The sequence below is a fragment of the Cyclopterus lumpus genome, chromosome 14 (genome assembly GCF_009769545.1).
Source record: "Cyclopterus lumpus isolate fCycLum1 chromosome 14, fCycLum1.pri, whole genome shotgun sequence".
NCBI classification, from domain to species: Eukaryota; Metazoa; Chordata; class Actinopteri; order Perciformes; family Cyclopteridae; genus Cyclopterus; species Cyclopterus lumpus.
Genome location: NC_046979.1, coordinates 16,400,421 through 16,416,847, shown reverse-complemented (window position 1 = coordinate 16,416,847; position 16,427 = coordinate 16,400,421). Strand labels below are relative to the sequence as shown.

The following is a 16,427-nucleotide window of genomic DNA, read 5'->3' as shown; positions in this document are numbered from 1 at the left end:
CGTGTAACTGGGGGGGATTTAATTGATGATTGTCTGGCTGAGTGACTATTCTAATTCACTTAGCGCAGTCTAACAGAGGGGGACTCATCTTGCTTTGAGTTTTGTCCTAATGAACACCCTTGCATCCGCCGCCCTTCCACCCACACCTCCCTTCAACACATCCCTGTTTATGTCTTTCTGTCCCTTCTTAATAGTTTGCGGGAGCTGTTCTAATTCCATCAACAGCCACTCGCTCTGATGATTAGTGCCAGTCCACTGGTGGCCTGGAGGTCGCACAGTTGTTTGTTGACGTTGCTCTGAAGTAGTGCTCGGCTGCAGCGTCTGAATAAAAAACCGACGGAAGATGTGAAAAGCAGGCTCGGTGGTTGGCCGTGTGTGATTGTAGACATTGACAGGTGAAGGTTGAATATTAAAAATGATATACTTGGATGTGAGAAACAAGTGATATGCTGCAACGGTACCAAAAGACACAATGAGTCTTGTTTATCAAGCAAACATACAAGACCGTCTTAGAATAAACAGACGTGGCCTCATTTCACGAAATGGCTGATGTTATCATTTGTGTCAAATATGCACCCAACATATGCAGGAAATAGAATTTCAACCAGAGTGAGAATACTCCAGATGTGTGCCCGGAGATGGTCTATCAGCTGATGCAGTGCACTTTGCTAATCTGCTGGGTTTTTATTTTGTTCTTATTTCCAGTCAGAGAAAAACATAGTTGAGAATTCTTAAATTGGGTTTATTCAGTCGTTGTCAACTAAAGCAAGATACAAGTTCAAAGAAAGAACGTATCTTGTAAATCCACCATTCTGGAAAATGTCTACAGTATGACAAATATTTAGCAAAGCTGAAATAACCATGCAGACGGCATTATAGTCTGTCCATACTGTCTTAATAGACACCATAGTTCTACTGTAGTGAGCCTGAAGTGGGGTGATTAGGCACAACAAGAACAAGCTGAAGTGTAAGAAAGAACCTCAAAATGGCAAAACATTAAAATAAAAAGGGGTAATGCATGTTTTGTAAAACATTAATAATGTTACAAAATAGTGACAGCTTTATGACATATTCTGCTTTTTTGCCATCTTACCCACAGTCAGTTTATTGGTTATTGAGGTTATTGTCTATTGATTATTTGTCAGGACTCACTGTGCAACGTGTATAGAAAAGCAGAAATAAGTGTTGTTTTAGTAAGGCTTAGTTAATATTAAAGACAAACAGCTGTTATGAGGTATACTATTTGTTTTGGAAAGGCTGCCAGATGTAGATTTCTGGCATACCGACATCATTTACATATTTCAAGCTTTGCTCCCATCTTAAACAGCTGAAGTGTTTTTTTCATCACATGGAATGAATAATACCCCTTCAAATTTCAGTCAGACCGAAGCTCATAAAATGCATGACGAACCACCAAAATTGAGCTTGTACAGCACAAATGCACCCAGGGGAGCAGCACCCCTCAAGTTAGCTGCATTTTCTAAGCCACTGGTTAGGATACAATGCTACAGACCATTAGAACATTTGAGGATGTGTGTGGACTCTGGGAAGCAAACCATTTTGAGCTCGGCTCACTGTCAGAGCATCCCCACAGCACTTTCATCTACCCGCTTGCTTCCACCCGCAGCATCGCATGACAACTTTGGCTGCAGCAATCTGGCAGTATCCTGCAGCCCCTGAAGGAGCCATACAAATATGCATCCCCAAAGCCATGTTGTTCTGAATTACACAAAGAAAACTAGAGGCTGCCTTGGACATACTGTTTTTCTTTATGTAAGAGAAGCTACAGAACAAAAAACAACCTATTGACTGCCTATTCTGCACAAGAGGAGACAATATATAACACGTTAGGTTAGTATATCTTCTTTCGCCTAAAAAACTAAACTAGAATAACTTAATTTGTGGGTAAAGTTGTGAGCAAGATATCAGGGTGGAGCTTCTACGTCTAGGAAGTGAACATCTAAATATATGGGGTTGGAAAAGAAAACAAGTGGTATTTACATTTGACTACTAAATTGCAAAGCCTACACGGTCATTATGATGCCATCCCGCTTTAAAGGAGACATCCCAATCAGGCAATGTAAATGTCCACAGTAGTCCAAAAGCAGGTACTTGATACTGAATGTATATTGGAAATTGAGTGTTTAGGTCTGTGGTTGGTCTGCATGGTCTAGCAGCCTGGGAACACAGAGAGTTATTGAAGTATGAGGAGCACCCCACTGTGCAAACATTAATCCCTCATACCCAAGATGGTACTTCCCCCATACATACATATATATATATATATATATATATATATATATATATATATATATATATATATATATAACTCCTATGAAAGCTGCTCTGGAGCAAACATGTCAAGCATACTCCCTTTTCCTGAGATTTGGATTTAGCTTGTGAATGTTTAGTACTCGATTATTTGCAACAAAATACCTAGTGTGTTAATTTACCCTCCATATGTGCTTCTGATACATAAGTAGAATACCTCTCTTCCAACTCCAACAATAGGAAAAAAATAAGAATTGCCGCTCCTACACTGACAATGAATGTGACAATTAACTCAGAAAACTAATTCAGAATGCCTGTTTGAGCTGTAAAATACAAATGAGCTTTATTGTGTTTAAGGAGAACCACAAAATCCCCACAAAATCACTCTGACACAGTCATTGTGTTCATAAAGCCGGGCTCTATTCAGTCAAGGGAATCAGTGGAGCGGCTGTAACATTTGTCTCTTGACACTATAACGACAGTTTTGGGTCTCTGGTTTCTTTATGAGTGAGAGTTAGTCCCCATCTTAAAATACAACTGTGTTGTTTAAGATGTGCAATGTCAATGTGACATATCTATAGCAGTGTAGATTATGATTATAGTGAGACAGGAATACTGTCTCAGCTTCAGCACTAGATAGTATTCAACTACATATCAAACACCACAAAGTCTCATTTAATACGTAAAAGCCAATGCTCTACCTGACACACACACACACACACACACACACACACACACACACACACATTCCTATTTACCCAGGATCTCCTTGAGCATTAGTATTTCCAGGACAGTTCACCACTATTGATTTGAGAGAAAGGAGAGGAAACAGCACCGGTAAAAGAAGACAATAGAAATATAAGTGTCTAATGTGGAAAAGGCAATAAGACAAAGGGAGGATGTGGTGCACAAAATGACACAAAGATCCCAGATAATGTCTCAACTGTGTTGCTATTAGGTTCAGGGCTCTTATCTCAGTCTTTTCTTCTGCCTTCCTATTTAATGATTTCGCCATGAAGCCAAATCCAGAATCCAGAGTGGGAGACGCATTTGCAGAAGACACTGCAGAGTCCCTTCCGATTCTTAGGTCCAACAAGTCCCATATTTTATGATTCAAAACAAACAAACTACACAGCGATCATTGGGCGGCTAAATGTTTAGTAAATTAAAAAAAATCAAACTGCAATATAACATTTTCCTGGAATTCCCTATTTCCTTTGTGTGTACTACACCTCTGTGAGAGTGAGAAACAGAGAGCGGGGGGAGACAATGCGGGTGTTTGTGTGCGCATCATGCATGTATATCTGTGTGTGCGTCCGAGCGTGTGTGCATCTTGTTCATGGCAAGAAATCAGCTCAGTTTAGCACGTAATGGAAATGTGAATAGCCCAGAGCGCGTCTCTCCCACACAGGGAGAGAACTGGCTGGGAGCCGGCTGCATCTTTCCAAATCCAAACAGTGAGAGGGAGTTAGCTAGGTTAAAATTATGCCCCCTTTCCTTTCCGTCCCTGGAGCGATTCACAACTCTGCCCATACATTACTCAAACAGGTCATCCAAACAGGTCTCACGAGCAGTCGGAAACCATAATCGCAGTTATGCGCACACATGTTACCCACACGGGTGAACATGCACACGCACACACACTCACGCTTGTAGGTGGAAAAAGGTGACGCTGCTCATATTATGACAGATGGCATCTTATATATGAATCTCTCGGAGCAGCAGCCCCAAAAATGTTATGCTTAATTTAACACAAACGCTACCTTTTTCAGATTCAACATTCACACTATTCTCGTACTCACATACTCCACAAAAGGTCACCAACCTCAATACATACTGCTAATCAATGTTTTCATTGTGCTGTCATGCAACACTGAGATTGCGTTGACCAGGGCAGCACCTCTGGGCCCAGATGAAAACTCAGACTTACATGCTACTTCGAGAGATGCGTTCCGGCTTACGGCCTCCCCCAGATAGTTTCGGGCCACACACACGTAGCTGCCGTCGTCCGGCTTGCTCCGTCGTCCGTGGATGATACGCAGGAAGAAGAGGGAGCCGCTGGGCAGCAGCATGCGGTGGGAGCGGGGGTTGTCGCGGTCCGTCTCGACGCGCTCCCCGTCTTTGGACCATTCCACCGTTGGGGTCGGACGGCCCTCGGCCTTACAGTTGAGAGTGGCCGGTTCCCCTTTTGAGACAATGAGGTCAGAGGGGTGCTCCACTATGCGGGGAGGGAAGTCTTCCTGGCGAAGACGAGACCCTGGAGAGGAAACGAGTAAAAAGAAATAGTCTTAATCAATACAAACATATAGATAACGCATTGTAATTTTGCTGCAGCAGCAGTATGTTTGGGGGAAATTAAGTTAACTATCTCGTAAGCGGGACAAAACAAAGTGCAGTGCAACAACTGAAACGGGGCAACCACAATGTATCACCACACTAAAGAACTGCACATGAGGGAGTTGTTGGTTGCTGATTTATATTAAGATGTAAGACAGAAATGTCCAGTCATATCTCTGCAAATAAGGAACATTTATATTTCCCCTGTGTTTTAAACATTAGATGTACAAACATTTGTAAATGTGGTGGGGAAGCTATAACTAAGTTTAATTTTATTACAGTCTGTGAAGGGAAAGTTGATTAGTGTTGGGTTTTTACTGGCGCTACATGCAGTGTTGCTACACTCAGGCTCCCATATTTACTTTCACAGACAGGAGCCGAGGAGTCATTACATCTCATTAGCTTTTTCATTAACACTTTCCATGAAACATTGACATCATCAAGCATGTTGTCTCAGTGCATGTAGAACAGTGACTGCTCCATTTGATTTGTATCACTTTGTAATGAAATAGTGTGGATACACAAAGTGTACAATTCCTCCTTAAAGGTTACATTATGATATTAACATGAATAATGTTACGTGTTTGATAGCAAATGTCATGGGAATGATCCTGACTATGCTGCTAAGAATAACATGGTAATTTGTGTAACAGTGACCCAGTTAGTAACCCTTACACTGCACATGTATTTGGCCATGTGAACACCTTCAGTGCTGTTCTTAAATTATACCTCTAAATGTCACAGAGGAATGATTCAAATGTAGTGGCACTGTTTGTTTACAGACACGGCCGCATCACAACACTCAGCTGTTTCTCTGGTGTATGAGCACATTATAATATCTGTGTTAAAAGGTCTTCCTTTTTTCCCGTTGTGTGTGCATGCAAACAAACCTAGAAAGTGGGTTTTTTTGAGGCGCTAAAACAGACTTTCTGGACAGCCATGAGGCAAAGATATAAGATATAAATCAAAATTATGTTACACAGTCTCTTGTCTTCTTGCCTTTGATGGTGGCAAATCATACAAATTGCAAAAGCAACCGTGATGATTGGCTGCTACACAGCAACAGAAATAAAGCTGCAAATATGAGTAAAATTGATGTGACGGTCTATAATGTTAAGTGGTTTGTTGACAGAAAACATTCCATTAGCTGTCGCCAACACACAAACCGAATTGATGCATTATGTTTTTAACCTGCCATTTAAAAACCAATATGTATATCTCTCTGGTAAGTAACAGTTGTGTGAATCCACAAGGACGCACAAACACACAGTCCGTGGGATACTGACTAATTGGTTGTCCCATTACTCCGTCTCCACTATGGCTAATGTACAGTTTTACTTGTGCTGTCAGGCAACAGAATAGAAATTAGATCATTTAAATTGTGGGTCTCTCTCTGTGGCTCAGTGGTTGGTACTGTCTTCTAACAGCAAGAAGGTCTGACGGGGTCCTGTCAGCCTGTTTGCCCTGTGATGGACTGGCAACCCGACCAGGGGGTTTGCCTGCTTTCTGCTCAATGCGTGCTCCAGCACCCCATGACCCTGAATATAAATAAGTAGGGATGGGAAATGAATAGATGGATATATATTTTTCTATGTTAATATGTTACTTTTACTAGCTGAATAGTCTTGTAATCATAACGTTTAAGGTTATAAATTCAACCACGTCTTCAAGTAAAGTTTCTTGGTATGGTTAGTCAGAAAATGCCCAAAATGTGGCTTATCTTTTAGCCTAGGACTGCCTAAAGCTGTTAAGCCTCAAGCTCTGTGTCCACCCAGGTCTTTTTTCCTCTGCCAGTGGGCCTGTTTACGGGGATCTGTCCATGGTGCTGAAGCTGAAACCCAAGGTCTGGCAGAAAAAGCTGGTCGAGGACATGTAAGGCCTTGTAAGCAGGGATGACTCTAATAAAAGTCACTTTGAGGTGACATCTGTCTACTAGTCGAGTTCAGAAAAACTCAATTTCAGTTTATAACCAAAAGATTAATTAGATTGTCTAGCACAGAGCACATGTCTTCCAGGTGCTTTATCACTTGGAAATTAAGTTTGGCATGTCACAAACATAAAAGTCAGTCCGAGCTCAAAACCAGCAAATCGCATAAAAGCCTAGATACAAACAGTGAAAATGGGCACACAGATCTGCGCAATATAAAATTGTATTGTGCACAGACTGCACACTCTGAACATTATCCTCTCTAATAGATCACAGATTACATATTGCCACAGGCATAGTCAGTCAGACACCAACAATTGGGATTACGTGTGCTTCCTTCTTACAGATGGTTGAATTTAAATCAGAAAGTCTGAAATGTATGCCTACCTGAATATATATATATATATATATATATATATATATATATATATATATATATATATATATATATATATATATATATATATATAATACAAGCTGCAGCTGCAATTGAACCTTTTTTGGTGAAGCTTGTAATGTTTTTGTGACAGATGTACTTATTTAAATAAACTGGGGTATTATTATTGACCTCCTTTCAGCAGCAGTCAAATACAAAATCAAAGCCTCCAAAACGAAAGAGCAGGATCAACACTTCCCTGAAATGTTGTCATCAAAAACTGATCAGCTTCACAAAGATACCGTAGGAAGAATTGCAGAGCAATTGTAGTGCTTTGGCTTTACAATGCACAGATGGCCTGTATTAAATAATCTGGCAACAGAGCAACTCCAGGGTCCTGGAAACACCCACATCCTCACCTGTAATTCATTTAGCCCACTGACACAGATTTATGTTATAGGCTACAGGGGACCAAAAAGTAGGCTACAAAACACTTTGTCTATTCGGTGCAGCTGTATTGGAACACCTATGTCTAGTCAGTTAATGTAGACAAAAAACAGTCATGGAGGGAGGGGGGGGGGGGGGGGGGGGGGTTCAACAATATACAGTATGAGTAAGCATCTTCTCTAAGGCACATTATCCATCTCAGCTATAAGACATACAGTGAGCTCCATCATCTACCTGAGCAACCTTTTGTACTGTATCTGTTCTCACAGCAAACTGAGAGACCAGTCTGATAAATGGTGCTGTTGCAACACTTTGGAAGGACTATACAAGATAAGCCACATAGGAGATCCGGGGGAGATGAATTGATTCAAACTAAATTAATTAAGGCCCTTATTCTTCAACAATAAAAAAAAAAAAAAAAAGTTTAGTGGGCTTCCTTTAATTCGTTTATGCCAGCACGCAAATTCAAAGCACAATACTTGTGCTGATACACGACATGTTCAAGCTGCCAAGGAGTAACCAATGTGTTCAATTAGGGCAGACCCTTATGAATAAATGAGCAACTTCCGTCTGCATGAGACATTTAAACAGTTGGCCTGGCACACAATCCTAATCAACACTGAAAGAACCAACTATTAACTATTAACACCATTGGCATGGTGCATTCATTGTTTGAAAGACGGATGTAACACGTTCCCTGTAGACCATGTTAATTCTCCGCATCTTCTTAACGCACAAGAACATGGATGGAACAATACGCGTCAAAGTCAACGGAGTGTCTTCCTGGAGATGTACACGAGTGGAAATACATTCAACCCAACAATAACACGCATTAATATGTGTAAACGTAAACTTACCGTCGGTTTGGGTGTACAGAAGTCCACAGAGAAATAAATACTGTAGAGGACCCATTCTGGCATATTGGCCCCGTATAAGCTACCGGCGCATGAAATTCCTCCTCGAGCGAAAATAAACAGTCAATGAATCAATGAGTGCTGTTCCCACTTGTGACGAGCAACTGTTTAAAGTTTAGTCAACTAAAAAGAAGCGAATGAGTCCTTTCAGCCGCTGAAAGAAAGCCTCCACACGTCCATCCTTCCTCTCGGAGAGCGCGCCGGTACGCGGAGGTCTCGTCGACTCGCCGACACGTTGGAAATGTCTGCAGTCTCTCCAATTGCGATCATGCCCGACGCCCAAAGACACTCCGGAGGCTGACGGTTCCCCCGTGCGACCGCATATTCTTCTGACACTTTACCGGGTTCCGACCGCGGGGAAACACATCCATCCCTCACGCGGGACAAGTTGAGGGATGAAAAGGTGGAGCTGGTGATTGAGTCAGAGGTGAGCAGCAGCAGCAGCAGCAGCAGCAGCGGCGGCGGTGCAGCACGAGCAGCGGCCCCTCCTCTCCACTCCGCTGGCCTGGGAGAAACTAACCGGCGAATGGCACATTCACAATAGATCTGAGCCCCCGAAACTCAGCAGCACTTTGCCTCTTGGACAATTAGATGTTTGGTAATGATGCTCATTAGTGTGGTCGTCCCCCCCTCCTCCTCCTCCGTGCACCTTTTTTTTTTTTTGTTGTCTTTTTCTGCGAGGCAATTTTACACAAACAGCTCAGAAATCCACTACTCACGCGCAACATGATCAATATGTATTCAAATGAAAGTATGCTACCTTGGCCATTTGTGTTTGATTCTTTCTTTGACAGGTTAGATGCACAGCCTTTGGTTGATTTGTGCAATCATTATTTAAGTGTGTTTAATTGCCTTTGCCCTCAAAATAACTAATTAAATGGCCTTCAGTTATACTGAATTGTTTTCTGCTCATTGTCATGCAGCATCAGGACACGTTGTGTGCACACACGTGTAAGTCTGCCAGGGTCATACTTGTACACACTTAAATCAGGTCCATCTAATTAAACCAAACGACGCATCCCAGAGCTGATGCTCGTGTACTCAACATTGCAACTGTAACTTAATGCATTGTTGTCACTGGAGCCATTTTGTTTATCCAACAAACACATATCACATACTTTGTTCTCCTTTTAGCCCCTAACCCCTGGTGCACCACCATCCTGTCAAAGTCGAGTCATTTAACCCCACCCCCAGTTTTACCAGGTGGCATTTGATTTCCATGTTCATGGTTGAAAAAGCTTTTGCAAAAAGGTATATATTTGCAAAGAAATATCACGCCCACAGCTTGAGGTGCTTATCCTGCTCAATATTGTCGATCGCATAATAAATGCAGTGGCTCGCTGTGAGAGGACAATGAGAGGGGCTGAATCAGGGGTTATTGATCCAGAGGGTGAAATTAAGCAATTTTTAGCATTGTGTTCACAGCAGTATATTGAATAGCAATTGTGGACGATGGCTAAATCGAGACTGCATGAAGGGGGTGTAAAGTGAAAACATTAATTTTAATTGGACAGATCTCATCCATCAGAGAATGATGTCGTCAATAGTGTTTTCCTGTCAGATTGCTCTTATGGCAGCTCAGCTCATGGTGTTGTGAAGACTTGCCTCAATCACTTTTGATTTCTGATTAAATAATGCAAGACAACTGAGGGCTGGAATATTTAAGGGGCATTTTTTTAAATGAAAGAAAGTAGTCATTCCTTTTCCGAAAATCCACAATGCAGGGGAGAACATAAGTAACTCGTCACAGACTGTTTTCCAGATTTTATGCAGAGGGTGACCTTAACACATTGCACAATCACGTCCTGTCTTTCAGAAGAAGGAGATAATAAAGAGGCTTTTGAAGAAATGAATAACCTCACAAAATCCATCAAGGTGAACTTTAATGATCTGAGAAGGAAACTTCAAGAACACGTTAGTGCTAATTGAACCAAATGACTTAATCCACAGTGATGCTGCTATTCATCATGAGCACTTACTGTTGGAAAAAATGTTGCTATCAATCTCATATCGCTTTCCTCAGAGAATTGGGAGCGCACGTTACAGACATAGTGGGAGCCAACATGGTAATGCAAGTGTTTAAATGCAAGAGAGATATTAAAATATTCAGTCTAGACACTGGGAAATGTGACGATTAATGAACATCATCCCGTGACACAGTTAAAAAGTCACAGACAGGAAGTTTGAGACGATATGAACACTGTACATGCTGTCAGATGAAACCACTGAAAGTACCATTCGTACTATATGCAACACAGACGCTCTGTTGACATAGCCGGGCCGGCTGCCTCCGCGTTTAGTGCATTTCCATGCTCACGCTGCATGCACTGTGCTTTTTCGGCGGTTACAGCTGATAACGGAAGTGTAGCACTCGACCTCCGGTTCCCCCTCAGGTAAGCACTGTTAGCACATTTGTCGTTGTTTGCTAATCTCGTATGACTCATTGTGTTCTTATGTTATCTTTCTGGGAGAGCCCAGAATATGTGAGAAAACTATGTTTACATAGCGCTCCTAGCGGTAGCTATTAGGCATTACAAAGAAGTAACACTGAATGTATGCAATTATATTAAAGAAGTCACATTGAATGTAGTAGTACATTAGATCACAGATCTATGTGTTATTCCTATATATCAATCATAGAGCACAGGGTGTATTATTCGAGGAGATCGGATAGAGAGCACTGAATGTATTATTCAATGAAATCAATTAAAAAGCACTGAATGTATTATTTGATAAAATCAATTAAAAAGCACGGAATGTAATATCCAAATCTAACAAATGAATAACCCTGAATGTACTAGGCGAGCATAGTAAATATACTCATTTGAGTGTATTATGAGATTGAGGAAGAAAGTCAGACAGAAGAGAACGTGACTGCAGGTCAGAGGGGGAGCAAACTGAAACTGGACACTAAAGGACTGATAAAGAAACATTTGAAGAGGAGCAATAAAAGATTTGACCAATTGTGGAACTGGAAATTGCGGACAAAGAGAAAGAGGAGGACTTTCTTAAATGGACAAAACTTGAGATTTGTCGGAGATCGGCGGCTTTTCTCACGGACTATTGAGCAGACTACGGACAACAGTGGTCTGAAGCGATGGGATGTATTTAAGGCCCTGTTTCATGAAACATACTTTGTTGTATTTCAAAGTGTTATTCAATTTCTAAGTGTTTGCTATACCTTTTTATATGAATCATTTTTATTGTAACTGCAACCATCGATACGGCTCAATTTTGTTGACGGACCTCTTAGCTGGGGAAACTCGCCTGACGAAGGCCGTTCTTTCCCAAATAAAATAAGAGACATTATCACTCTTCACTTGACTTCCCTCGTTGTTGTTTTTGTCAATCATATATTCTTATAAATACCATAATTACAGAAACTACTGTGAAAAGTAATATATAAATATTAAAAATATATATATATTATTATATATATATATATAGTGAGATTGAAAATACCATTAAAATGGAAAAATACAGGAGGAAATGGCATGTGGCATAAGTAACTGCGTAATTGCATTTTATGCCCTGTATGAGGTCAAAAAAAGAGAATGTACGTTTATTGAGGGAGTTGATTTGATGTTTATCTTTGAAGTTGAAGAAGATAAGGGAGGCAGAGAAAGACTTCGTCTCTCATCACACTGAGACCGTCATGTTTCCAGGCAACGTGGGACTCTGCTGCCTTTCTCACACAAACCAAATTCAAAAGGGCTTCTGACTCTCATCAATCTACCTCTCTCTCTCTCTCTCTCTCTCTCTCTCTCTCTGTTGATCACACATAGGAGACAGTGTCAAGGTCACAAGTTGTGTCCGCACCATTACCTACTCATAACCGTGTTTGTCCAAGCCAGGAGTGTTGGAGGTAACAGATGGTGTGTGTGTGTGTGTGTGACAGTGTGTTCAGCACAAGGCAAGCTCAGCCTTAGTGAGAGTAGACGGAGTAGACATGTGTCCTGACCACAAAGTCCAAACCTGTACAAGTGACAACGCTCTGTCCTACAGCTTAGGGTGGTAAGTCCAGTGGATGCCTTATACAGTGCCATGAAATATACAACAATGATTTGAGTATGTTCCTATTATGTACAACTGGGAAATGTAGAAACCCACAGCAAACTGTATTGTGTTTTGCCATCTACACCTTTTGACAAAGAAATGTCAATTTCATTACAGCCAATAAAAGCATAGATCTGGCCTTTTTCCCTTTCTGTCAAGAAAACATGCATTTCTCGACTTTTTAATATAACTGCTCTTATTGTGCTCCAATTTCTTGTTTTATTGGAAAAAGGACATCAAATACAAGACAAACGAAAAACTATCTACATTGTTCCACTGTGGTCAATAAGTTCCAAAGACCAACACACCTACACTCACATACATATTAAAAAAGTTTGACCAAAAGGCATTTATACAGGAGCATTACCAATCCTATTGAGGCTACTGGTTGCAGCTCATTTCGGATTGCAGATCACTGAGTCACTCGGGCTCTCAAATGTCGCCATATGATGAATGCACTTGTATTGTATTGAACTGTAAATTGATCAATACAGGATCAATTCTGTTGCTATGTAGTGTACAATCCATCAGTTGCAGGGCCTTTGTTGACTGTGGTTAGTTTCTGTTTTGAGCATCTCCCACTATTGTTCAGATTGGCTGAGTTCAACAAGTTATTAAAATAATATGTGGAGTTGTTTTCATAATTGTCAGGGAAACTGCAACATGAGGTTGTCAGGGTCTGAAGATAGCGAGACGCTGCAAGCTGAGTCTGGAAGGTGTTGCTGGCTGTTATTGCCCGATAGGGATTTGCTCCTTGAACAGTCTCCCTCAGTGAAACATAAAACAAGCCATGACAATTGCTGGTCACATTACAGACTGTTGAGACTATACGTGGACAGTGTCACTGTAGTACTGCAAAGCCGTACAGAGTCAAATCAACACAGGTTGGCTCCAATGTCTTTTCAACTGGTGCAGGAGAAGGTGCTGAATCAAAGGATGGACCAGTTCTCTCACAGTATCTGACAGATGCCTCAAGGTTGTGTGCTGCTGCTGCTGCCAGCGAACACAAACTCTACACGTTGTATGGCCAGTTAATAAAGAACTGAATGGGTTTTTGTCATTACGCGTCAATGGCCATTGGCCTGATTAATGCTCAAAGAAAATTGGATATGTTTGACAGTATATTTAAAGTCCCAAGCAGGACCTGAGTTGGGAAGAGACCACTGGCACCAATGCCACATGCACTAATGCTGCTACTGCTGCATTCACATGGAACCAGGCTTGACTGAAGACGGCAAACCGGATATTCATGTTAGGGAGAGTGAGAGCAGGACGGTAAAATCAGTTGAGGCCCAGAGAGAAAACCCACAACAGGTCACAGTAGACGTCCAAATTGAAAACATTTTATTTGTGTTATATATATTGCCCTCGATGGACTGGCGGCCTGTCCAGGGTGTCCTCTGCCTTCGCCCTATGTCAGCTGGGATAGGCTCCAGCGCCCCCGCGACCCTAATGAGGATAAGCGGTATTGAAAATGGATGGATATTTGTGTTATACGTTTGGAATAGAATATTAACGCTGCATTTAGCTACATGTATTACGAGAGTATTTACATTGAATAGTTGCCATATTACTCCACTAGAGAGCTGCGCTCACTAAATGTGGGGCTACTCGCGGTTCCTAGAGTCTTAAAAATTAGGATGGGAGCCAGAGCCTTCAGTTACCAAGCTCCTCTTTTATGGAACCAGCTTCCACGTTCAGTCCGGGAGGCAGACACAGTCACCTCATTTAAGAGTAGACTTAAGACTTTCCTGTTTGATAGTGCTTATAGTTAGGGCTGAATCAGGTTTGCTCTGGTCGAGCCCCTTGATATGCTGCTATAGGCTTATAGGCTGCTGGGGGACGTCTTAGGATACACTGAGCACCTATCTCCTCTTCTTCTTCTTTGTTTATGGATGAATTTACATCTCTCCATTGCACATTACTAACTCTACTTCCTCCCCAGAGTCGTTGTGACTTCACGCCTCATAGGGTTCATTGGACCTGGCGGTGTCTGATGCCTCCTGCCTGGTGAGCCGGCCTCCTGCCTCCGGCCTGCTGATCCCCCCCCCCCCCACACTCCTCTCTACCTCCTTCTGTTTCATGGATTGGAGTTCCATTCATACATTCTGTCATATTCATGTAATGTGTTTATGTAACTCTGTACATCTGTACACATGACATTTATTGCTTCTGTCCATCTGGGGAGAGGGATCCTCCTCTGTTGCTCTCCTGAAGGTTTCTTCCCTTTTTTTCCTTGTGAAAGTTTTTTTTTCTATTTCTTGGGAGTTTTTCCTGATCTGATGTGAGGTCCTGGGTCAGGGATGTCGTATGTGTACGGATTGTAAAGCCCTCAGAGGCAAATTCGTAATTTGTGATAATGGGCTATATAAAATAAACTGAATTGAATAGTAGAAATTCAATCATTTAATTTCACTAATGTTATTATCATCCTTATAGCAAGAGATTGTGTGTTTCTTTTTGCTGTCCGTCCAAGTGTTTGTTTATTTTTCCGGTTCTGGATCGAGGCGGTTCTCTACATCTTAAACTGGACCAAGTCTCTCGGGACACTTTTGAAGAAATGGGCAGAGGACTCTTGAAATCAGAGCTAGACATCACAAGATGTCTCTTCTCAGGAGATTTAGTTTTCTTTCGTGGAGGTGAGTGGTGTTGTCAATGCATTACTATCACTTTATTCTCTTTCAATGGACGCAGTGCTTCCTCTGTATACCTTCACGCTCCACAAAACACCATTGAACTCCTGACATACCTTGCTAGAGTGGAAAGAGAAGGGCCCAAACCTACCATCTCCATTTAAATGCTTTCAAGGTGAAAAAGGCCCCATTCAGCTTCTTGAAGTGGAAGCGGTACTTCGGGGGACACTAGTGAGGTATCTCTCTCGTGACATAGACTTGCGGGAGAAAGAAAGGGCTTCAGTTTAATCAGGCGCAAGGACATTTACACCATTTGTTTTTCCTCTGGATGAGCACAGGGAACACAAATAGAAAACAAGGGAAAGGCTGAGAGCAATATGAGGGAGAAACCAGAGGAAGCACTGTACTCTTAACATTTTCAAAATGGCAGATAATAGTCTTCTCCCATGCGTGTAAACATTGCATTTCCATAGAAATGGCCTCTTTCTGTGCCTCAAACGGGTAGTCATGGGTGAGAGAGTTATGTAGCACTCACCTCTTAATGTTGTTAGATGTTTCTAAAGCAGCACTGGGTCTCTAGTTTACAAAAGAGGAAACATGCAGTAAGACGGAGGCTGAGAGAGCGATAGTGTAGGCAGCTTGCATCCTGCATCAAACAGTACTTTAATCAATCAGATTGATCTGACAACAGGCGACAGGCCTGGCGCCATGTTTAAATTACTTCCTTTTATTTCAATATATTTACTAATGTTCCAGAAATTGGTCTTAGTCACTTACAGTATGAAGTAATTTGTGTATTAAAAGTATTACATACGAAGTTTGACCTTAAGTTTTTACATATTCATTATTTGATACAGATATATTTGTATATATTATTTAAATTGAACAGGATCTTTTCTTTTTCTGGGTTGCCAAACTTTATCATTGCAAGAGTTAAAAATATGTCCTCTGTTTCTCTTCAGAAAATACCCTCCTTTGCTTCGAACCATTTGATGAATATTAATATTCAACTCTTAAATATTGTATTCTTTGCAGGTTTCATAAAATAAAATTAGCATCATTTTATATATGCCTAACTTTATGAATGTGACCCGGGATATATGTTCAGAAGAGGCTTGTCCTACTTTTCTATGAACAGATAATTCATTTTAATGCATCTAATGCCATGTATTTGGTCACTTTAGACACATTTTTATACCGGTATCATTAATGTACATCAACCAAACCTACATCGTCCAACTGAGGCAAATGGAGTATTATCTTTTGATCATCAAGTTTTATATTATTCAATTGTTTCTTGTTGATAGAAAATTAAAGATATTAAGTATAGTTGTATTGTATTTCAGAAATGAATATCATCCATCATCCATTTTCCACATTCAGACAACATTAAATTATCTGATGATAATTAAAGTGAGTGATGACAATTTTAATTTGCAGATTCTTATTAGGTCAGTAAGCCAATT

The 16,427-nt window shown here is 41.1% G+C and overlaps 1 protein-coding gene across 1 annotated transcript in view; it reads right to left on the bottom strand.

Annotated features, from left to right (window-relative positions):
• Positions 1–8,270, bottom strand: part of LOC117742882 (roundabout homolog 2-like) — a 74,578-nt gene extending 66,308 nt beyond the window's left edge. Inside the window, exons 1-2 of the mRNA XM_034550531.1 lie at positions 8,216–8,270; positions 4,202–4,528 (exon numbers count right to left, since the gene is read on the bottom strand). Of these exons, the coding sequence (XP_034406422.1) occupies positions 4,202–4,528; positions 8,216–8,270 (382 nt within the window). The remainder of the gene's footprint in view (positions 1–4,201; positions 4,529–8,215) is intronic.
• Positions 8,271–16,427: the final 8,157 nt, after the last annotated feature.